General features: G+C 47.2%; 1 protein-coding gene across 1 annotated transcript; it reads right to left on the minus strand.

Moving 5' to 3' along the window:
• Nucleotides 1-10,232: 10,232 nt before the first annotated feature.
• LOC124708681 lies at nt 10,233-17,917 on the minus strand. Its single transcript, XM_047240358.1, has 3 exons — nt 17,000-17,917; nt 14,859-15,813; nt 10,233-12,451 (listed from the first exon to the last, which is right to left on the minus strand). The coding sequence occupies exons 1-3, from the start codon at nt 17,915-17,917 to the stop codon at nt 10,233-10,235; spliced, it is 4,092 nt and encodes a 1,363-aa protein (XP_047096314.1).
• Between the last annotated feature and the right edge of the window lie 5,724 nt (nt 17,918-23,641).

The following is a 23,641-nucleotide window of genomic DNA, read 5'->3' on the forward strand; positions in this document are numbered from 1 at the left end:
ACAAACACAACACCGATTACATCGGATGAATCTCAATCATGTAAGGCAGCTCATGAGATCATTGTATTGAAGTACATGGGGGAGAGAATACCAACTAGCTACAGCTAGAACCCGTAGTCCATGGGGGGACTACTCACGGAGCATGATGGAGGCGGTGGCGTCGATGGAGATGGCTTACGGGGGCACTTCCCCGTCCCGGCGGCGTGCCGAAACAGATATTCTGTCCCCCCGAATTGGAGTTTCGCGATGGTGGCGGCGCCCCTGGAGTCTTTCTGGAGTTTCGTCAATTGGTATCGAGGTTTTAGGTCACCAGGTCTTAAATAGGCAAGAGACGGAGTCGGAGGGGCCACGGGGCCTCTCACACTTGCCCCCCCCCCTGGGCCGCGCCGCCACCACGTGTGGGGCCCCCAGGGCTCCCCTCTGGTCCCTCTCGGTCTCTCTGGAAGCTTCCGGGAAAAATAAGGTTCCGGGGGGGGCACCCTTTTTATTATCTTTTATTTGAGATACTCTTTTAAGAATTTTAAAATTCATTTAATCTACTATTTTAGAGTATGTTTTTAATTTGTTTCGAAATTTACCAATCACAATCCTGAGAGAAATTCTCAGATTCACATATATGACATATTGAGATGGAAATATGAGTAGACGAAACAATCTTCCTATTTTTGTTTATCCTCCTTTTATCCCCTATTTCTCGCCCGCACAATCCGAGCACCATAGTTCTGGTATAGATATAATTTTTTTCTTCAACTTTTCGAGACCATATTTTTCTAGAGCCAGCTAGAAAATACAGAAACCAACACTTGATTTCACTAACATGATAGTCAAATAAGAGATAAGCAGCAGAACTTTTGAAAGAAGACATGCGGCGCAACGGCGACTTGAGAAATGACCTGGGTTGGCTTGACTTGTAAATAACTGAAAACATGTCGTGTTTTGATTCCACCACATTTTAATTGTCCTCTGATTCTCTGATAGGCGAGTATCATGTGCCCCCAACGACGCCTTCAGACTGAACCACGACCTGTCCGTAAGTCTGGCCCTTAGAAAAATTCCGTAGGTGCATTGTTGCTGCGCCCTGCATGCCTGAATAAAAGCACTCGCGTGTATCCTCCCAGCAAGCTAGCACGCACGCATCCGCTTAGCCAGCACGGACGCACTTGTACAGCTTCGCTTAACTGCTCATGGTATCCGCCACCGGACGCCGGCACCAACACGAACACAGTTGCACAGTTTGGCTTCGATGCTCAGGTCTCCGCCACCGGACACGGCGACACCCAACTTGCCAATGCTCTTCTCCATGAACTTCCATCAGATTGATCGTCTTCCTACCCGTGGTCTGCGTCTGCCATCGCTGCCGAACTGCTGATTTTATCGCGCTGACGGCCACAAACCAGAGAGGAGGAGGCTGGATTCTATTGCGTCAGTTCACGAGTGGGGTTCGTGTCGTTTGGGGATTAAGAAAAAAGTATTGCTTCGTCAAGCGTTGCCTGGTGGTGCTCGTGCACAGCATGTTCGTGTGCTTCTCCGGCGTCATTGTGGGCTTCCCATAGCCAAACGACTTGTAGAGGAACGGCGCGACCTCACGCCGGTGGTGCTCATGGATGTTGTGATCGCTGCAGTGGTGGTTGCGGGGCTGTTAAAATCGTGTCTCCCGCGCGCACGTTTTTTTTTCGAAATGGGGAGTGACACCCGGCTTCTGCATCATGATGATGCACACGGCCTTTTATTAAACGTTTATGAGTACAAGATTAAAAACATCTCAGGCATCGCCCAAAGTTGATACAAAAACCAACCAGCGAAATAAAACTAGCAAAGACAGGCTACACATCATTGTATCCGTCTATTGTGTCGCCAGCCAGCCTGGCACAAGATATCCTGAGCGACCATCTGGAGCCGTGTGCATCCAGTAGCCATAGCATCCCGCTGTCCCTCCGGTGACAGAAGAGCCCACAATTGGACCCAATGTGCCACCATATGGATAACCTGCAAAAAGTGAAAAGAAGATTTTTTGTTAAAAATAATATCATTCCTTACCCTCCATATAGACCAACATAAGGCGAAACCCCAATACGGATGAATGCCTTAGATTGTCTATCAACACCATTCAGCCAATTACCAAACATATTTGTAATATTGGTTTGAGGTGGGAGAGCAAAAGTAAAATTAATCGTACGCCAAAGTATTTTAGCTAACGGACACGTGATGAACAAATGGTCAATCATCTCCTGTTCACCACAAAAAAACACACCTTGTGCATCCCTGCCATCTCCTTTTCGCTAAATTATCTTTAGTAAGCAAAACCTTATTACTCAAGAACCACATAAATATTTTTATCTTTAGAGGAACTTTAACTTTCCAAAGATATTTTCGTAGATAGGGTGTATGGTCATTCATAAGATCCTCATACATAGATTTCACTGTAAACAAACCATTTGTTGACAAATTCCAAACAAACCGATCATTCTCATTAGATAAATTAATCCGCATTAGCTTTCGACATAGTTGTAACCATAAAGTCCATTTGTTTCCCACCAACAACCTTCTGAAACTGATATTCAGAGGTGTTTGAGATAACACATGAGCTACCGTTACATTCTTGTGATGCACAATGTCATACAAAGAAGGATATTGTTGGGCTAATGGTGTTTTACCTAACCAGGTATCTTCCCAAAAACGAGTATTTTCTCCATTACCTATCTTGAAAAAACCTCTATTAAAAAAATCGTCCTTAACCCTCATCAATCCCTTCCAAAAGGGAGAGTCTGTTGGTTTAGCTTGTACCTCGGATAAGGTCTTTTGGCGTAGGTATTTATTCTGTAGCAACTCCTGCCACACCCCTTGTTCGTTAAGAAGTTTATAAAGCCACTTACTTAATAAACATCTATTTTTTAGTTCAAGAACCTCAATACCTAAACCCCCTTGATCCTTGGGTCTGCAGACGATATTCCACTTGGTAAGTCTATATTTTCTTTTGTTCTCCTCAGATTGCCAAAAAAATCTAGATCTATAGAAATCCAATCTTTTCCTTACCCCAACAGGTATCTCTAGAAAAGAAAGCATGAACATAGGTAAGCTTGTTAAAACTGAATTGATAAGAACAAGTCTATCCCCATATGACAGTAACTTGCCTTTCCAGCATCCCAATTTGCTTTCAAATCGGGTCTCCACTGGGTACCAATCAGAAATTCGAAGCTTTCTAAAATGGATAGGAATACCTAAGTATTTAAAAGGTAGGGATCCAGCATCACATCCAAAAATCTGTTTATATAGATCCACCTCATCATTTGCCTTACCAAAACAGAAAATCTCACTCTTGTGGAAATTAATTTTGAGCCCGGATAGTTCTTCAAAAAGGCATAGAATGAGTTTCATATTTACTGCCTTCTGTAGGTCATGTTCCAAGAAAAGGATAGTATCATCGGCATATTGTAAAATAGAGATTCCCCCCTCAACAAGATGAGGAATAAGTCCCCCTACTTGATCATCGTTTTTTGCTCTCTCAATTATGATGGCAAGCATGTCCACCACAATATTAAAAAGAATCGGAGACAGTGGATCACCTTGTCTCAAACCTTTTCTTGTCTGGAAATAATGACCAATGTCATCATTTACCTTTACTCCTACACTACCCCCTTGGACATATTGTTGAATCATCCTACACCATTCAGGAGCAAACCCCTTCATTCTCAAAGTCTGTTGTAAGAAAGGCCATTTCACTTTATCATATGCCTTTTCAAAATCAATCTTAAATAAAACCCCATCCATCTTCTTGTTATGTAATTCATGAATAGTTTCATGAAGAATGACCACCCCCTCTAAAATATTCCTTCCGGGCATAAAGGCTGATTGTGTTGGTTTTATAACTCTTGGGGCAATCCCTGTTATACGATTTGTACCTGCCTTGGTAAATATTTTGAAGCACACATTCAGTAAACAAATTGGTCTATATTGTTGTATTTGTACCGCATCCTCTTTCTTTGGTAATAGTGTAATGACGCCAAAATTCAATTTGTAGAGAGGCAATTCCCCAGTACTGAACTGATGAAATAGCGCCATCAAATCATCCTTTATTACTACCCAAATTTTTTGATAAAACTCGGCTGGGAAACCATCCGGCCCCGGTGCTTTGTTACGTTCCATCTGAAAAAGTGCCTCATGTACTTCCTCCTCAGAAAAAGGAGCTGTCAAGATCTCATTCTCAACAGTCGATATCTGGGGAATATCCTGCACTTCCTCCTCCATCAAAGAGATGTTATTTGAATTCGGTGCCCCAAATAATTTTTTTATAGAATTCTGTAATGTATACTTTCAAATTGTCTTCCCCAACAATAGTTCCTTCCTGTTGTTCTAATTGAAATATTTTCTTTTTTCTATGTTTCCCATTTGCAATCAAATGGAAGTATCTCGTATTGCTCCCCCCTTCTTGGATATGTTTAACTTTAGCTCTTTGCGCCCATTTAGACTCTTCCTCTCTTCTTAATTTATTTAGCTTTTCATTTGCATTTTTAAGCGTCTCCCTCTCTAGTATCGACAAGCAATTCGTTTCAGCTTTCACATCTAACACATCAATAATACCCATTAGCCTCTCCTTTTCTTTCTTGTATTGCCCACTTTGGTTCTTTGCCCACCCTTTAAGAAATTGTCTGATATGCCTTAGCTTATTTAACCATACATCCATCGGATTCAAACCCACTAACACCGAATTCCATTCCTTTTCAATCATATCAAAAAAACCTTCTTGTCGCAACCAATGAAGCTCGAAGGAAAACTTTGGCTTATTACCCAAGTGTGCTTTCACCCCTGAGTCAATAAGAATCGGTGTATGGTCAGAGTCCGCCCTTGTCAATGCACGCACAGTGACTAGGGGAAATTTCTGTTCCCAAGAAATGGAGGCAAGCACCCGATCTAGTTTCTCATAAGTTGGTACATCCCGACGACTTGCCCACGTAAACTGTCTCCCAGATAGAGCAATTTCACGCAGATTCAAATGTTCAATAATGGCATTAAAAACAAAGGGCCAACGAGCTTTAAAGTTGTCATTATTTTTTTCCTCGCGCTTCCGAATAATATTGAAATCACCACCTACCAACATAGGTAATGTTTCAGCCTCACATATTCTGACTAATTCTGCTAAGAATTCAGCTTTATGTGCGTCTTGGGCAGCCCCATAAACTGGCACAAGGATCCATTCAAAACCATCCTTTTTGCACCTAATATGGAGCTTGACACAGAAGTCTCCAGTGCTCACCTTGAGCACTTCGAGTGTGTCCGAATTTATACCTACCAAAATCCCTCCTGATCGACCATGTGGTGGTAAACAAAACCAGGAGAAGCTATATCCCGCCGCCAATTGATTTAAAAATGGAATAGAAAAATTAGATCTTCCAGTCTCCAATAAGGCTACAAAATCTAATTTGTGTTCCCTAATTGCCTCTTTTACAAACAAATGTTTAGCGGTATCCCCAAAACCACCAGGATTCCAATTCATACCTTTAAGATTCTGCATCATGAAAATTGATTTTTAATTCTTCTCCTAGTACTTTTACGTATATTATTAGTGTCATATGTTTTCCTCGCCCTAGTCTTTTTTTCCTTAACTACTGGGTTCAGATGTTCCAAATGATCATCAAAATCCAGTGGGATGCAATCATCCTCAACCAAATCATCACATAGGGTGGAAACTTTAGACATGACAAGTGTCGAGGGATCCTCCTCCTTATTCGCATACTCTTCCACATTTTTTTGCAAAAAAGTTAAAATTCGTTCTTCTTCAAGCAATTTAATTCCCCTAATAGACTTCACTACCTCACCCTCAGACTGTCCTAAAGAAATACCCAACCGTTCGGCCTTATGAATAATCTCAGTATCAGGAATATTAACAATAGAAAATTTAGGAGGCGATGACATACCTGCAATAGAAGAAACATCTCTCATCTGTGCATTCATCATAGCCTTCTCCATAAGAGGCATATCCACACCAGGCCGGCCACCCAGTCTAGCGCTAGACCTCACACTCAAGGAGGACTTTGGAATTCCGCCAAAAGCAATCACCTCATCCATAGTAGGCCGAACTGCCACATTGTCAGAATCGCTTTCCATTAGAGATATACACACTTTGGTTTTTGCAGACAAAGGTGGGGTACATGAGCTACATAAAGACTTACCAACAGACATTGGAGATGAGGCAACCCCCACCGAATCCTGAATGCCCATGTTAGGAAAATCCCCACTTGTAGATAGCACCACCTTATTTGTAGAAACACCATGGAAAGGACCACCAGAAAGAGACACATTTGGCTCCAAACTCACACCTACATTATAAGAATCATCCTTAGATTCAGAAGAAGAATTGAAACCAGGTTGCTGACAATTCCCTAAACGAAAAACATGTTCATAATTTGCTTCATAAGCATAAGAGAACACACCTCTGGCTACACCATTCCCCTCCACAGCCGAACCCACCGGCCCCATTGGAATCTTGTTAATCATTGGATACCGAGTATCTTCTTGAACCGCTTGCGAGGCAGACCGCCCAGCGTCTGACTGCCCGATCTTCTGCGGCTCGGATCGCTCCAGCACAGCCAGCGAGGAAACCTTCCGCCGCGCAGAAGATCCAGCTTCAGCAGCAGGCTCCTCCACTTGCTGCGACTGTCTTGCTGCTGCAGCAGTCGCTACATGTGGCACAGCAGAGACCACAGGCGGGGCCGCGACAGGGACACCAGGAGCAGGGGGAGCCTGTCGGTCTGCAGGCAGTAGCAGCCCATTGGCTGCATGCTGCGTCAGCCCCACGTGAGGCAGGTGCCGTCCAATGACAGGCGGCCGACCTGCACTGTCAATTCGGACACTCACCGATCCCGAAACAGCTCCTCTGAGAGGGTAATCTGCATTAGATTCCGCGAAAACATTGTCATTTAGTGCAGGAACATGGGCATGCGATATAGGAGGAAAAACAAGATCATTTTTATCCAATTTTTTTGCAGCACAAAGGTTACCTGGAGAGGCTAGTTTTACATCCATTGATCCAAACTGAATCGCCTCTACAAAAGCACATTGCTCTTGCATCCCATCAACCCCATTATGCTTACTTGAACTATCATGATCATTATCCTTGGATCCCTCCGCCAAATCATTCTCTTTGTTATCCATATCTAGATCATGATCATTGCCATTCTTCTCTTCTCCCTGGTTCGCCCCATTATCTCCATCAAAGCCATCCTCAGCATCCACCATATTCACCTCTTGCAGCTTATCCTCAAGTTCTACTTCAAACCGTAATTTATAAAACCCCCTCCTAATAAACATATCACTATCAGCTGGAATCAGTCTATGATCTAGACATCCAATTTTGGTTCGAAGCACTTTATTCTTTCTCGTATAAGCCATATCCACCTCCAACGTCTTCCCAAAAAGAGTTCCTACTCCCCATAAGGCAAGATAGTCTGATCGAACATCCGATGGCAAACCAGACACACGAACCCAAACCTCTTGAAGCCTATAGAGAGGCTCATCCACAGAAGACCATGCATCAAAAGTCAACCGGGACTCTCTGTCAATACAGATATATGTGCCAAAGTTCTTCAACCTCTGGACCTCTAGCTTACTAGGGAGTTTGACTCGGTAAATATTCTCCTTGAGATGAAAGACCTCCCAGATAAATTTGTCCGATGGTACAATCTTCTTGAGCTGTTCAATGATCTCAGGTATAGTCAGGATATCCCCCTCAACTGTCACTTTCGCCAGTTTAGGATTTTCTGCTTTGGGCTTAAACACACCACATGCGAGCTCAAAAAACATCAGAGCCTCATTAGCATAACCATGCAGAATAGTTGTTGGTTTTGGGGCATTAAGGAGGTGACAAGATGATGTGACATGGTGAATGGACTCACAAATATCACAGTAAGGTGTGGGACAGTCATCAATATAATGTCCAGGCTTCTTACACCTAAAGCAAACATCTTTATCCTCCTTCTTCTTCTTCCAAACACCCTGTGCCTCATTTTCCTTGTCTTTTACCATCAAATCAGAACCATCTGGTATGCCTTGAGCAACCCCCTCTTGTTGCACAACCGTAGGATTTGGCACCGCAGCCGGTACCTCCCCAATCTGACCAGCAACAGCAACCGGTCCTGGAACATGTGCCACAGTAGCCACTGGAACCTGAACTACCGGTGCTTCGGTTGCCTTCGTAGCCGCTGTAACAGCCGCCACCACGGCCTGCACTGTTTGCTGTAAAAGATCAGCATCAATGCCGCTTCGCATAACACCCTCCGACTCCTGCCCCCTATTCCGATTCACATACGTCCCTCCTCGGCCTGAATTCCATCTCTGATTATTTCCTCCATAGCTTGAATTGTTGTTAATAAAATTCCCTCCCCTCTGATTTGCACCACTAGCATTACCCCAATTTCCATTGAGATCAGACCCTGCTGAAGCACTCGACTCCCCTTGGACAAAGGTCCTATTTCCGCCAAAACCAGAAAAGCTATTCTGTTGATAACCCCGGCCGGTACCATAACCAGCGTTTCCACGACCAGGGCCTTGGTGGCGTCCGCGATGTGCAAAGCCGCCACGAGGGTTACCATAGCCGCCACGGTCGGCGCCATATCCACCCCTAGCAGCGCCATAGCCATTGTGTCCACCACCCCGGCCAGCACCATTGCCGTAACCACCACGGCCACCACCATTGGCGAAGTCTCCGCGACCACCGCCAGTACCAAAGTCCCCGCGGCCACCTCCGAAACCTCCTCGCCCATGATTGAAAGCACCTCGGCCCGGGTTGAAACCACCCCGGCCACCATCCCCATTCATCACAGCGTCGACCTGGTGTCGTTGGACCAACGGAGCCGCCGCCTCGCACCTTTTCCAGGCTAGACCTAAAAATCTCCGAAACGCGAACCCAGCGGTGTTGTTTCCGACTTTGGCAAGCCTGGGACCCCGCTGATCTCTCGACTGATTGACAGACTTTCCTTGATGAAGTTGATTTGGGCCAGCAGAAAATAACGTGTTGTTGACCAAAGCCCGCAACCCAGCTTGGCCCGCAACACGTGCATTTGAATTAACCATCATCTTCGGATCTCGGAGGTTGTTGTTGAACGCCGGCGACCAACGTCGCCGACGAACTACTGTCCAACCATCCAAACATTCGTCTACAAACACAGAAGGCTCAAGCACCGGACATTTGGCAACGTCCGATTTCATCTGTTTGCCCAAAGGCATCAAGGGTGACGAGTTCATACCTTCGCGGGTGGAGAAGAAGAGCGCCGATCGAGCCGCCCTGCGCTGCTCATCCCTTCGCCTAAGCCGTTTCAACTGACGCCGATCCAGCTCAGACGTGGCCTCGACGAGATCCGCATCCCGTACCGGCACCGGAGTGCGGCAAAGATAATACGCCGATCTGTCTCCACCTCCTGTAGGCGAAACACCACCACCCCCAACTTTTTCATCCCCATCCTCCAGATCAGAATCCTCCTCTTCGTCCGCCTGTAACACCCAGAAATGGCTCCCGGTAGACCCCGGCGAGCAAACCTGAACCGTCGATGGTGCCCTCGTCGGCGTCGGCGCGAGGACTGATGTCGTCGGCGTCGGCGTCGGCAGAGTTTGGGTGGCGATATCGACGGAGGCGAGATCGCCTCCCCCGTCGCCCGACAGACCCCCAACGGTCATCCTCCCGCGCGCACGTGTAGCCTCCGATCATTCGATGTCATCCTGCGCTAGAACGGTGAAGATGAGTGGTCCGTTTCTCTAGCCGCTCAGCACCGACGCCGGGAGCAGCTTGTGCCGGTAAGCCGCCGAGAGAGGAAAGATGTATCTGGTCAACAGCTGAGCCATCGGCAAGATGGCGGTGTCGCTGGTGATCTTGGGCACTGCCCGTACGTCGTCCTCGCCGTGCTGGAGTTTCCGGCATGACCGCGCTGCATCTCATCGCTAGCGGCTCGATCTCGATCTCAAGCTTGGATCGATCTGTTTTTGTCTGACGTCCATCCTCTCATATTTAAAGTCTTAGATATAGGGAAGCCACCACCACTAACACCACCGATTCTTAACTTATTAGTAGAGATATAAGGAAACCGATTAAGTGATACAATATTGATACATGATGAAATACATACCACACCAACATGCATACACGATTAGATTAACATTACAAATCACAATAGGCACAGGAAATACACGAGTTTACACACATAGGATAGATTAATTCCGTAGGAGGTACCTAGTTACCGATTCGATCAGTTCTTCTTCATCAACTCCAACGCCGACGTGACGAGCGAGCAAACATTGATGGTGTGTCGACTGAGCCCTACGCTTCCGGAGAAGACATTGAAGCACTCGAGCTGCGATGTGGTTCCAGCGACGCGTCTCAGCTCGCCCTCCATCCCGAGCTCGAAGAACAGGGCCACGTAGCGAGCGTCCGACCGCATCATGGCGACGGCGAGCTCGATGGTGTACCGGCGGATTGGAGGCACGTCCATGGACGGGCGGCTGTACTGACGCAGCACCTGCACCAGCGTCCCCGCCAGGACCGTGTCCACCACGCTCGCCGTGGCGAGGCTTGCTTTGAGCTCCCTTGGCTCCATAAACTGGACCATCTGCGCCGCAAGCCCGAGGAAGATGTTGAGGACCTTCTCCTTCTCCACCATGATTGTCCTCAACACCTTGGTGGCGCCGGCCGTGACTCCTTTCAGCTTGATCTGCCACTCGTCGCCAGCATAGGAGCATAGGTTGTGCAGGATCCTGGCGGCACCGACGATGACAACAGGGTCGTTCAGCGCGGCAACGAGCCTCCCGACCCCTCCGCCAAGAGCCATTATGATCGCGCCACAGTTGTTCTTGCTCTCCAGGGCCAGCATCGCGAGCGCCTCGCCGGCCTCCACCCGGATCGCATCTGCATGTCGAAAATCTGCCGTCGCCACTGGAGACAAGAACATGGAGACAAGCACTCTCACCACGCCGCCCGTCTCGCCGATGACCTCCCTCGCCTCCTTGTCCATGGAAAGGCTCGTCAGTATCTCAATGCCCAGCTGGTGCAGCTCGGCCTGGACCTTCTTGTCATGGTGCTGCAGCACCTCCCTGACGTTGCTCACGGTAAAGACGATGTCGGTTAGCTCCCTCCGGAGCAGCTTCCCGGTGTTCCCCGTCGTCCCCGCCAGCCTCTTTACCACGCGGAGCGACTGCTTCACCGCCTTGAGCCTCATGTCCCTCGGCGTTGTCGGGGCCAGGCGCCCATGGTCGATACTGGAGTAGGAGATGATCTTGTCGAGGAGGCCGCGCGTGTTGCCGATCTTGTCGCAGTTATCGTGGTCGTGAGCTAGCTTGTTGAGGATGGAGAGGCCGAGGATGTTGACCTCGTCGAGGTCAGCGTAGAGTAGCGAGGCGACCGACTCGATAGCGCCGGGGATGCCGGTGATACGGAGGGCGATGTGCTTCCTCTCTGTGAGCATGGACACCACTACCGCTGCCGATCGCCGGACCTCCCTCTCCGTCGAGTCCTTCCAGCTGAGCATCTCGATGAGCCTCTCGATGGTGGGCGCGGAAACGCCTATCTTACGGAGCGCGGCGTCGGCGAAGCGGTCAGACTCGGCGAGAGAGACGAGGATGCCGACGCCAAGGCTCTGCTCGTCGTGGGAGCCCGCTGTAACGAGGTCGTTGGCGTAGGAGACGAGGTCCATGTGAAGGCCGTCGAAGATGCTACCGTTGAGGCAGCATGAGTAGGAGTCATAGAAGAAGCGGCGGACGGCCACCTCGCCGCCGCAGGCGTTAGCAAGGTTGCAGTCCTCGGCGACGCTCTCGAGAAGGCGTCGGTGGCCCATCTTCCACTGCCACAGCGCCTTCTCGACGAGGAACAGGAGTGCCTCAGCGAGCGCTAGGCCGTAGAAGATGTTCAGCGCGGCGCTCCGATTGGTGCGGGCCTCCTCACTGCCGCCATAGTGCTGGTGGAGGAGGCGGATGAGGGAGAGAGAGACGCACGCCGAGGCGGAGACGAGCTGCATCCAGGAGAAGGCGCGCACAATAGCGCAGGACACGGGCCGGTGGCGGCGCCAAGTGGCCTGGTGCTGCCACTCCAGCTCGTGGCTGCGGCCCAGGATGCGGGTGCCCTCGATTAGGAGGAGGCCCGTGATGCACCAGAAGTCGGTCCGGCCCAGCGTGATGGCGAACCCGGCAAGGAGGACGACCGTGGCCCAGACGAAGGCCAGCGTGCCGAGACGGCTCGCGGCTTTCTCCAGGACGGCGAGCTGGAGGGCCAGCACGCTGAGGCAGCGTTCCGGAGACGGCACTTCTTCGCCGGCGTCGGAGTGGGTGCGCACGTGCGGCGTGGTGTTCTGCGGCTCGAACAGCGTCGGCAGCTGGTCAGGAATCCTGACGCGGATGCTCGGGGCAGCAAAGCTAGCACGACGATCCATTGCAAAGAACCCTTTCTTCTGTGGCTTCACTGTGTGCTTAGTGCTTGCTTACCGATGCCAGTGAGTGTGTGAGTCTCGGCACTGCATGCGCTACGTATTTATAGGCGTTCAAATGCTATGTAGTAACAAGGTACGCGAGAACTTGTGGCATTCTTGAACTTGTTGATATATTGATGATTTTTTGTGTTATGACGATAGTGTCTGTTGGGAATTCCTGGATGGAGACTATTCTTAATTTTTCTTGTTACGAGAGAATGTTTCCGTTAAGGCAGGAGGTTACCCCTAAAGTTGGTTTTTTCTATAGATAGCACCTATGACTCATTTGGCCGGAAAGTATCCAATGGAGCTGCTACAAATAGTCTACTAAATCAATAGCGATTAGATTTGTTTCTAAATCATTATCGTACAATTGTGCTTTTTTTCACTGTCAACTGAATATACTCCCTCCGATCCCTTTTAATTAACTCGAATTTAGAACGGTTAACTAAAAGTGATCGAGAGAGTATTAAATAAAGGATTTACAGACTATTCATCAAACTTAAACAGGAGGAATAAGGGTTGTACCTGCCATAATTTTTCCCCCTCTGTCTTCCAGAAATAGAGTTTGAATCCCACCGGTGATGTTTGTGTGCAATGATTATCTTGCTTACTCTATCATGCTCTAACGACTTCCAGGTTGTCAAAAGAAATCACGCAACATGAATACCATATATAAACACTCGGTCACGCCATTGTTGTGAACAAGCTAAGGTTGCTGCAATACAGATCTCTCCTCTCCAGAAAGAGCAAGTTTTCTTCGGTTTGGCCGAACTGCGCTTATTTTCCTTCAGTTCTCATGCTGTAACATCGTCTCGTCTCGTTGGCTACTTCTGTTCCATCGATGATATGAACGATCACAATATCCAAGTTTTGATGATCAAGGACCTTGTAAGTTGTAACAACTCTGTGAAAACGATGAAATAGAGAGAAGTTTCCTTTTTTGGCAGAGGCAAGACAATGGTATACGGAATGAATAAGTTCATCGTGTTTACGTTGTTTTTTCTCTATATGAGCCTGTATGATATACACTGAAGACTTGGAACAGAATCCCAACTATAGAGCAAGTACACAACATCATAACATAGCCACTGGGACTTCTGTCACTTGGACAGTCTAATCCTCCATTCTCATTATATGATGCCATAGTTTTATCCTGGTCACTATTTCAAAACTAGCAATACTTCGTAGATTCTGAACCCCAATGGGAAGTTTTGCGTTCAATGATTATTTTGCTTACTCTGTCATGCTTTAACGACCTCTAAGTTGTCAGATAAAAATCATGCATTGTGAATGTCATTCATGGAAATTCTTTTTTTTTTTTTTTGAGAAAAGCTTAGGGCTTCATTTATATATTTCCAAGCAAGTTAGAATCATGTTCGATACAACTTACAAGGAAAGGAGGTGTCATCCCTACCCATGAGATATTAGTATTTTCACAGCTAGCTTGCTTCGCACACAAGTGTGCCGCATAGTTTGTTTCTCGTCTAGTAAACCGTAAGCTACAACCAGCCATCTGCGAGGCATGCGTTTGAACTTGATGGAGGATTCCCATAATTTCTGATCGCTCGTTTCGACGATTGTTCCAGTGATTCACTATGTTCTGACAGTCCGTTTCGATAATAACCTGTTGGACTCCAAGGGACTTCGCAAGCTCAATCCCATCACGGCAAGCCAAAGCCTCTGTTATCAGAGCATTCTGTGCATAATTGTACCAACGGCTTCGAGCCGCTAGAAAACGACCATCATGATCGCGAGCTATACATCCGGTAGAACCAGTTGTAGATGAAGGATTAAAACTGCCATCAACATTGATTTTAACCCATGCATTAGGAGGAGGTTGCCAACGAATAGCATTATTTACGGTGTCATGGTTTGATGGTCTGATAGCTGAGCAAACCTCCTGGATAACTTCTGCGATCCAAAGCGCTGACCGGCGGGTACTGAAGTATTGTTCCCCTCGTTTCTGCTTGTTTCTACTCGTCCATATGCTATATGCTGCAGTTGTGATAACTTCAGCATCATAGCGGGAGCAAACTCGCCCATTTATAATGTCAGATGCCCACGTATTTGGGTGCAGATGGGGCAATCTAACACCTGTGGCATCCTTGATCGCCTTCCATGTTCCAATGACACATGGGCAAGATATGATTGCATGGAAAATGGATTCATCTGGATGCCCACAAAAAACACATGTCCCAGATTCCTCTATGTGGCGCCTCTTCAAAATCTCCATGGTAGGTATGTAGCCATGAAGAACTCGCCACCAAAAGTGTTTAATTTTCGGCAATGTATTCAGTTGCCAGCATTGTTTCCACATAGGAAGGTCATGACCTGCAGAGGAAGTCGGACCATTGTGGCGTCTTTCCATAGCAGCATTTGAAAAAAGATGGTAGGCCGACCGCACTGTGTACATACCATGCTTCTCAAAAACCCAGGCTAGAGTATCACTTTCAATTCCACCAAGAGGGATGGAGAGAATTGCATTTGCATCTGGAGGTATAAAAGTGTCACGTACCAGGCTTTCATTCCAAGTTCCTTCAGCTGCATTTATCAAATCGGCCACCCATGTTAGCTGGGTGTTCGGTGGTTTCCATAAGGGTCTAAGTGATCTGTTTGAGGGGATCCAATTGTCCTCCCATATTTTAATATCCTTTCCAGTCCCGACTCGTTTGATCATACCACGTTCCAGCGCATAACGCCCACTGAGGATAGCACGCCATGTATGCGAGGAGTGTTTTCCTTTCTTTGCTTGCATGAAGTCACAATGTGGAAAATACTTCCCCTTCATCACTCTAGCATATAACGAGTCTGGTTTCATCAACAGTCGCCAGCCCTGTTTTGCGAGAAGTGCCAAATTGAAAGTAGGCAAGTCACGGAACCCCATTCCTCCTTGCAACTTGGAGCGTGTCATATCTGGCCAGTTTAACCAGTGCATTTTCCTCTTCTCTGGACATCCACCCCAATAGTAGTTTGACATTGATGAGGTGATCTTTTTACAAATCGCCGGACTGAGCTTAAAACAGCTCATAGAGTAAGTTGGTATTGCCTGCACCACCAACTTCAAAAAGACGTCCCTTCCTGCCGCATTCAGATTCTTCTCGCACCATCCAGATACTAATGCATGCACTCGCTCTGGTATGTACTCAAAAGCTTCCTTTGTCGACCTTCCAACAGCCGTAGGGAGGCCTAAATATTTAGCACCTAACGCCTCATTTTCAATGCCCAGACTATTCAGCACTTCCATCTTCACTTCCTCATTGGTATTAAGACTAAAGAAAACTGAAGATTTCTGCTTGTTGACGAGCTGGCCAGAAGCTCTGTTATAATCCTCAATGGCTTTCTGAATTCGATCTGCACCTTTTTTGGTTGCCTCCGAAAATAGAATGCAATCATCAGCAAAAAGGAGGTGTGATACCCAAGGAGCATGAACTCCCACCCTAATTCCTCTTGCCAAATGTCTTGGTCCTAAATTATTAAGTAAAGAGGAGAAACCATCAGCACATAATAAGAAAAGATAAGGTGAAATAGGGTCACCTTGTCGAATTCCTCTAGATGGTCTGAAGAAATTTGAGAATTCACCATTTACACGGATAGAGAAAGACACTGTGCGGACACATTCCATAATTCGTTGTGTCCATGCCTCACTAAAACCCAATGGGATCATCATACTTTCCAGATATTGCCATTCAACTCGATCATAAGCTTTGGCCATATCAATTTTTATAGCACACGCACCCAATTTTCCTTTCTTTCTCTTTAGATAATGGATGCATTCATATGCTGTCAAAACATTATCGGAAATAAGTCTTCCCGGGACAAAGGCGCTCTGTTCTTCCCCAATTATGTCCTGAAGTATAAGTTTTAATCGGTTAGCCAAAACCTTTGAACACATTTTATACAAAACATTGCATAAAGATATAGGACGGTACTGCGAGAAAAAATTGTGGGTGCTTAACTTTCGGGATTAGAACAATAAGTGTCTTGTTGATATCATGTGGCATCCTTCCCCCATTCAAGAAACCTAGTACGGCTGACACGACATCATGTTTGAGCAAATCCCAATGCTTTTGGAAAAAACAGCCGTGAACCCATCAACACCAGGACTTTTGTTTGGCTTCATACTGAATAAAGCTTTTGTTATTTCCTCCTCTGAAAATGGTGCATCCAAGATAGAATTCATTTCGTCTGTCACCTTCCTTTGTACAAAACGTGTGATAAGAGATGGTTGTAGCCCTTCTTGTGCCTGGAATAGATCACTAAAGAAACTCACAGCCATTTCTTTTAATTCAGACTGGTCAGATGTGATGGAGCCATCTTGGTTTGTCATTGGTCCGATGCGATTCTGGCGTCCGCGTTCCTTCGCTTTATTGTGAAAGAAACTTGTGTTTCTATCCCCCTCTCGCAGCCATTGCACTCTCGATCGTTGTCTCATCATTGTTTCCTCGCGGCCCAAAATGGTGTTCAGCTCACATATTAGTTGCCGCTCCCTGTTCGATGGGCCCATTGTAGAGTGACGAGGACCGGATATCTTCTAGCTGTTGGCGCAATTCTTTTACCTTCCTGCGGACGGAACCGAAGGTGTAATAGCTCCAATGTTGCAGTTCTTTCTGAACCCCTCGTAAGGTTGTAGCGACTGCGCTTAAATTATCACCCTTTCTGTTATCATACCAAGCCTTTCTGATAATCTGGTTGTACTCCTGATGAGATTGCCACATGTTCTCGTATCTGAAAAGCTTCGAAGTTGTCCTAGTAACTTGATTGTGCAAGCCTTTCTTTATTTCAATAATTAGCGCACAATGGTCGGAGGTTGTGGTCTGGACATGCTGCACCCAGGTGCCCTCAAAAATATTTATAAAATCTGCATTGGCCAATGCACGATCAAGGCGAACTTTAACATTTCTGCTGCCATTCTGCTTGTTATCCCATGTATAAGGCAAACCAGTGTACCCGAGATCAATGAAGTTACAGTAATTCACTACTTCCCTGAATCCATCCATCTGCCACTCCGCCCTCTCTCTGGAACCAAAATATTCAGAATTTGACAACACCTCATTGAAATCTCCAACACATATCCAGGGTATTTTAAACTGACGCTTCAAGTACTTCAACAAGTACCAGCTTTGAGGACGGAGATCACGACGTGGTTCACCGTAGAAACCAGTTAGTCTGAACTCTTTCCATCCTGACTCATCTGGGGATATGAACACATCTATGTGAGCTTCGGCAAGAGATTTCAGGCTGACAGAAATTTCTCTTTTCCACCACAATGCAATGCCACCACTTCGCCCTTCAGACTTTACACAAAGTCCATGGGGAAAACCCAACATCCATTGCATACGCTCACATTTTTCCTTGCTCAATTTCGTCTCCATCAGGAAAACGAGGTCTGGACGGTGGTTCTCCATCAGACTGCGGAGCTCTGGAATCGCCCCTGACTTGCCACAACCCCGGCAATTCAAGCTTAGAATCTTCATTGATACAGGTGACAGCCACGTGGGGTTGTAAAGGAATGTAGAATTTGTTGGAAGAAAGACAAAAATTTGGGGGGATTTAGATGAGGTAAATGGAATGATTGAGGGGAGTAATCAGGACACTCTAACGGCGGCTCGGGATTGGGGATGGCGGCAGGGCGGGTGGAGGCGGAGGCGGAGGCGGATGGGTGGGCTGGTGACCTGAGTTGTTTAGACGACTCGGGATTGGGAATGGCGGCAGGGCGGGTGGAGGCGGAGGCGGATGGTGGGCTGGTGACTTGAGGTGTTTAGGCGACTCGGGATTGGGGATGGCGGCAGGGCGGATGGGTGGGCTGGAGAGCTGCCGGTGGCGGAGAAACTACCGGCGGCGGAGTATCCGTATTCTAGAAACGCCTGGAAGGGAAAGAGGGGGGAGAGAGAGACGGCATCCGCCAGACAACACAAGCAACTACTAGAAACTCGAGACAACACTTCATTCATGGAAATTCAGCCAGGCCATTGTTGTGAGTGGACAAATTAAGGTTGCTGCAATGCTGACCTCTCCCCTCCAAGAAGAGCAGTTCTTTTTTAGTTGGCCAAACTCGGCTTATTTTTCTTTGGTTCTCATGCTACAATGATCATGTGGTCTCGCTGGCTGCTTTTTTTTTAAAGTAAGAATCACATATAGCAAACAGGCCGCCTCATAAAAAACCTTCCAGTCCCCTTAGATACCCTGGTAAGGAAAAGAGTGCGTAAAAACCTACTGCGGCAAAATTACAAAGTGTTCTTACAATCGTTTTGGAGAGCCGTCAACACACTCGTTGGGACAGATCCAGAAAGAGTACCTCTAAAACCACCTTTCCCTAGGTGCGCTAAACTATGAGCAACTCCATTACTCTCTCGATCTATCTTGCTAACTGAAATATGATCAAAGGCCCGCAGCATCCCTTTGGCATTAAGAATAGTGCTCCAGCAATGTGATAAGTTCCGATCATCGCTTGTCAGAGCTTGCACCACGCGCAGGCAGTCACTTTCTAACACTGCCCTGTCCCAGTACAGGAGCTGAATAGTTTTTAGGCCCTCCAGACAGGCTCTGGCTCTTCAGCGCTAGAGCAGCTCAGGATATGGTACCATGAAGATTGAACCACCTGTCCGTGTGTATCTCGGATTACTACTCCCATGCCAGCTGATTTTGCCCCTTCATTCCAACCTGCGTCGACATTCACCTTGAGTTATCCCGCCAGCGGTGGAGACCACCGAGATGGGCCTGGGGTTTTGGGCGCATGCGATGTAAGCAGAGGGGTTTTTCCTTTCGGATCCGAGGCTGGACCAGTGCAGTCTCTAAAGGACTCAACATAATTTTGGAGGTAGGGAATCGATGCTGCAATAGACGTCTTCCCATCCCCATGTATCAAATTATTCCGATGATGCTAAACACGCCAAAGAAGGAAGATGACTTGATCTCTCTGCGATGCCCGAGACTGAAGTAGGAGATTAAGAATCCATTCCTTCCCAGATAAGCTGAACACCTCTTCCGTCGGTAAATCCCAATGCACCCGCATGCCCTCTCTCAGTGCACGAGCAGGAGTACATGTAACCAGGGCATGATGCACACTCTCAACACCGCATACGCACCACTTTGACAGCTAAGGTTTCTGTAGCAGCCTTCCACGCAAAGACTTTCAGTTTCAGAGGTACTTTTGCTTTCCACACCAGGTCCCAAATTCTTCTGTCGCCATTAGGATTAGAGCTTGATTGTCCCGGGCTCATAGCAGTAAGGGCAGGCTCCAAACCTAGCCGATAAGCTGAACTAACCGTAAACATGTCGTTCTTATCGGGTAGCCAGGCCACAAAATCATCGTACGGCATCATCGGTAGCTTGATAGATAATATCACGTCAGCGTCATGGGCATAGCAGATCTCCCGAATCAGCCGCTCGTCCCACGAACGCGTGGATGGGTTGATCAATTCAGAGACCCACCGCCTCCTATTAGTGCGCCTCTTCACAGCTACTTTTGGATCATCAACCCGTGGTAGCCAGTTATCTCTAACTATACGTACACTGGAGCCATTGCCAATTCTCCAAACAACACCTTTCTTGAGCAACTCCAAACCATAAATAATACCTTGCCAAGTAGTAGAGGAATTCTGGTTGCCCGAAGGGTAGTAACGAGCCTTCGGAAGCCGCGCACACAGGCTAACAGGAAATTGTATCAGTCTCCATGCTTGACGTGCCAGGAGGGCTTGATTGAACACTTTTAAGTCTCTAAATCCAACACCCCCTTGATATTTTGTACGCGCCAATATGTCCCAAGCCATCCAGTGCATTCTTCTTCTATTCTCCTCATCGTCCCACCAAAAGTCCCGGACAATTTTTGTGAGCTCTTCTAACAAACTAGCCAGAAATTTAAATATACCCATAGCATAGGTGGAAAGTGATTGAAGGACCGACTTAATCAAGGTCCCCTTGGCAGCAGACGACATATATTTCTCAGCCCAATACATCGCCTTTTCTTAAACCGCTCTTTTAACGGCTGAAACTTAACCTTCTTTAGGCGCCCCTCCGGGATAGGGAGTCCCAAATACTTCTCTTCAAAATTTCTTTTATACTAGCTTGCGCTTCCGCAGAACATTTCAGACCAAAAAGAATGGAGCACTTTCCAAGACTAACCAATTGTCTGCATCTCTCATAATCATCAAGCACATCTTTCACCAGCATAGCCTGCTCCGCCGACCCCTCAAAAAACATAAGGCGGTCATCAGGAAAGAGAAGGTGTGAGATGCCAGGCGCTCTTCTGCATATAACCAAGTCATTAACGCTCCTTCCTCAATTTCCTCCTAATCAGACAAGAGAGGCCATCAGCAACAAAGAGAAACAAATATGGTGACAAGGGATCACCTTGGCGAAGCCCACGTGATGGAGTAAAAGAGTCCAATAACTGCCCATTAAAGCGAACCGAGTAGCGAACAGTGGTAACACAAGCCATAACCCACTGAACCCATTTGTGATGAAAGCCCAATTTCGCAAGAACTCCTTCCAAGAATCTCAAATCAACACGGTCATAAGCCTTAGCCATATCCAACTTGTACGCACAAAATTTCAATCTTGCAGCAGATCCTGATTGAATTGAATGCAGACACTCAAAAGCAACCAGTGCATTATCAGTAATTAACCTCCCTGGGATAAACGCACTCTGGGTAGTAGAGATGATGTCCTGCAAAATAGGGCGTAGTCTGTTAACCATGCACTTAGACACCACCTTATAGATCACATTACAGAGGCTGATTGGCCTAAAGTCCTTTAGCGATTCCGGGTCACTCTTCTTTGGAATTAGAACAATAGTCGTGTCATTTACCCCCTTGGGCATAATACCATCCTCAAAGAAACGCTGCACTGCTCGTGTCACATCGTGGCGCATAATGTCCCAGTTTCTTTGCATAAACCTCGTCGGGAAGCCATCTGGTCCCGGAGCCTTTAGAGGCCCGATTTGGAAAAGAGCATCACCAATCTCCTTTTCTGTAAACGGAGCACATAACTTCTCATTCATGGCCTCATCAACATGTTCATGAAGCAAATTGGTAATGATAGCAGGGTCTAAATTCTCATCCCTTGTGAACAGCCCCTCAAAAAATTCTCTAGACATATTCTCCATGTCACCCGGATCCATAGTCCAGGTACCATCACTTCGCCTTAGCTTTCTCACTTTGTTCTTTCTATGGCGCCAAGATGCCTTCTTGTGAAAAAACTTTGTGTTACGGTCTCCCTCTCGCAGCCAGACCACTCGAGATCGCTGCATCCAGAGTATTTCTTCACGGTATAAAAACTCATCCATCTCCCTTAACAACACTTGTTTTTCCTCTAGACTTGCCAAATCAGATTTCTGTTGGAGTTCATTTAATCTGTCTCGCCTCCATTGCATCTCCTTTGGAACCGATTTAAAGTGGGTATTCTTCCAGGCATAAAGACTGTTCATCATGTCGTGGAGTGTGTCGTCGACTGAACCCAAATCATTGCACGGGACGCGCCGTGACCATGCCTCTTCCACAGCGGCAGGGAGAGAAGGCTCATGCTCCCACGTGATCTCATAGTGGCGAATGAAGGAGCCCGATCGGCATCCAATGACCTTCTCTGCCTCCAGTAACAGCGGGCAGTGATCTGATCGCGACGATGACAAGTGTCGGAGGCGAAACTGCAGAAAAAAGGTCGACCAAGAAGGCGTGGCCACCGCTCTATCAAGACGGACACGAACATTACGGTCACCCTTTTGTTTATTATCAAAGGTGCAGGGAGAGACCAAGAACCAATATCATGGAGATCGTAAAAAGACAGGGCTTCTCTGAAATTTGCCATCAATCTTTCTGGCCTTCTTGACAACGAGAAGTGTTCCTCCTGCCACATAGCTTCATTGAAGTTACCAAACATAAGCCAAGGCTCCGAGGATTTTGGCTTCAGCTGCTGTATTAAGGTCCACATATGATGACGATCACTCGTCTTCGGCTCCCCGTAAACAATGGTGCACCTCCACATACCATCATACGGTCCCCCACTTATATGAACATCAATATGTCTCTTGCTAAAAGAGAGGAGGTCAACTGTAATTCCCTCTTGCCAATAAAGAACCAACCCTCCTCCTTTTCAGTCCCCTTTCACAGTATAACATCCGCTCATACCTAGACGGAATCGAAGATTTTTAACACGCTCTTCACTTTGCCTAGTTTCACACAAGAACACTAGACAGGGCCTGTATGACTGCAACAAGAAGTCTAGCTCGCGAACTGTCGCCGGCTGACCCACGCCGCGACAGTTCCATCCCATAAGACTCATTGGGCCCGGCGGTCCTCCTCGAGGGAGGCCGCCGATGGCGCCAATTGATTTTTAGTAACAGTGTTGGTGTCAACTTTGCTATCCCTCGTTTTCCGAATTTTCGCCCGCTCTCTCGGGTCAATATAAGCCAGCTAACATGGGTATACCCTTCGGGTACCCATTATTAGTATACGTGGCTTGGCTCAGCCCAATATGGAGAAGGCCCAACAAGGCAACCCGAAGAAGTAGTCGACTTGGACTCTTCTAAAACCCTAGGCTGGTTACATATATAAAGCCAGCCAGGGTACCCGGTAGAAAGAGGCCAACAGATAGAAAACATTGACCCGCTACGGCGGCACCCTGTAAAGATACTCATATAGTGGATTGCTAGCAGCACGTAGGGATCCTCCACCAAGGGGACCCGAAGCTGGGTATATCGTGTTCCCCAATCTTGCTCCCGGAATCTCCATCTTCGCTCTCTCCCGAAACCCAAGTCTACAATCCGTAGGCATTGCCGAGGTGATCCCTCGTCAATTGGCGCCGACCGTGGGGAATTGGCGATGACTGGATTTTGTCATCCGGACGAGATACTACATCATCAACAAACGTCGAGATGACAGATCATCTCCTTCAATCGCACGTTCAACGACATGGAGTCTACCGTCAAGGTTATCAGGTGGAATCCGGCGGTATGGTCGGCACAATCACCGCAGCTGTGCGGTCACAAAGCGATACGAAAGCGAATTTCGTCGGTTCAAAAGATATCATCTACAAGTTGACCAGCGTATGGATCAAGTTCCAAGAGAGGACAGAAGCAAACACTACAAGAAAAGTTCTGATAGACAACGTCTCAAAATCGTCCGCTAAGGGGTATTTTTCGTCGCCCATGGGCCTAACCCGACGATATGGGTTCTGTTGTGGAAACTGCGTCAGCAAAGTCCAAC

Source organism: Lolium rigidum, chromosome 1, assembly GCF_022539505.1.
Source record: "Lolium rigidum isolate FL_2022 chromosome 1, APGP_CSIRO_Lrig_0.1, whole genome shotgun sequence".
NCBI classification, from domain to species: domain Eukaryota; kingdom Viridiplantae; phylum Streptophyta; class Magnoliopsida; order Poales; family Poaceae; genus Lolium; species Lolium rigidum.

Excerpts from the sequence above, each read along its gene's own strand:
- LOC124708681 (XM_047240358.1), bottom strand. The coding sequence starts at position 17,917 with ATGAAGATTCTAAGCTTGAATTGCCGGGGTTGTGGCAAGTCAGGGGCG. Across the intron at positions 15,814-16,999 it reads TCGGTTCCGTCCGCAGGAAG|GCAACCAAAAAAGGTGCAGA; the intron begins GTAAAAGAATTG and ends CTATTTTCGGAG. Across the intron at positions 12,452-14,858 it reads CTGGGTTTTTGAGAAGCATG|CAAGCACTAAGCACACAGTG; the intron begins GTATGTACACAG and ends GGCATCGGTAAG.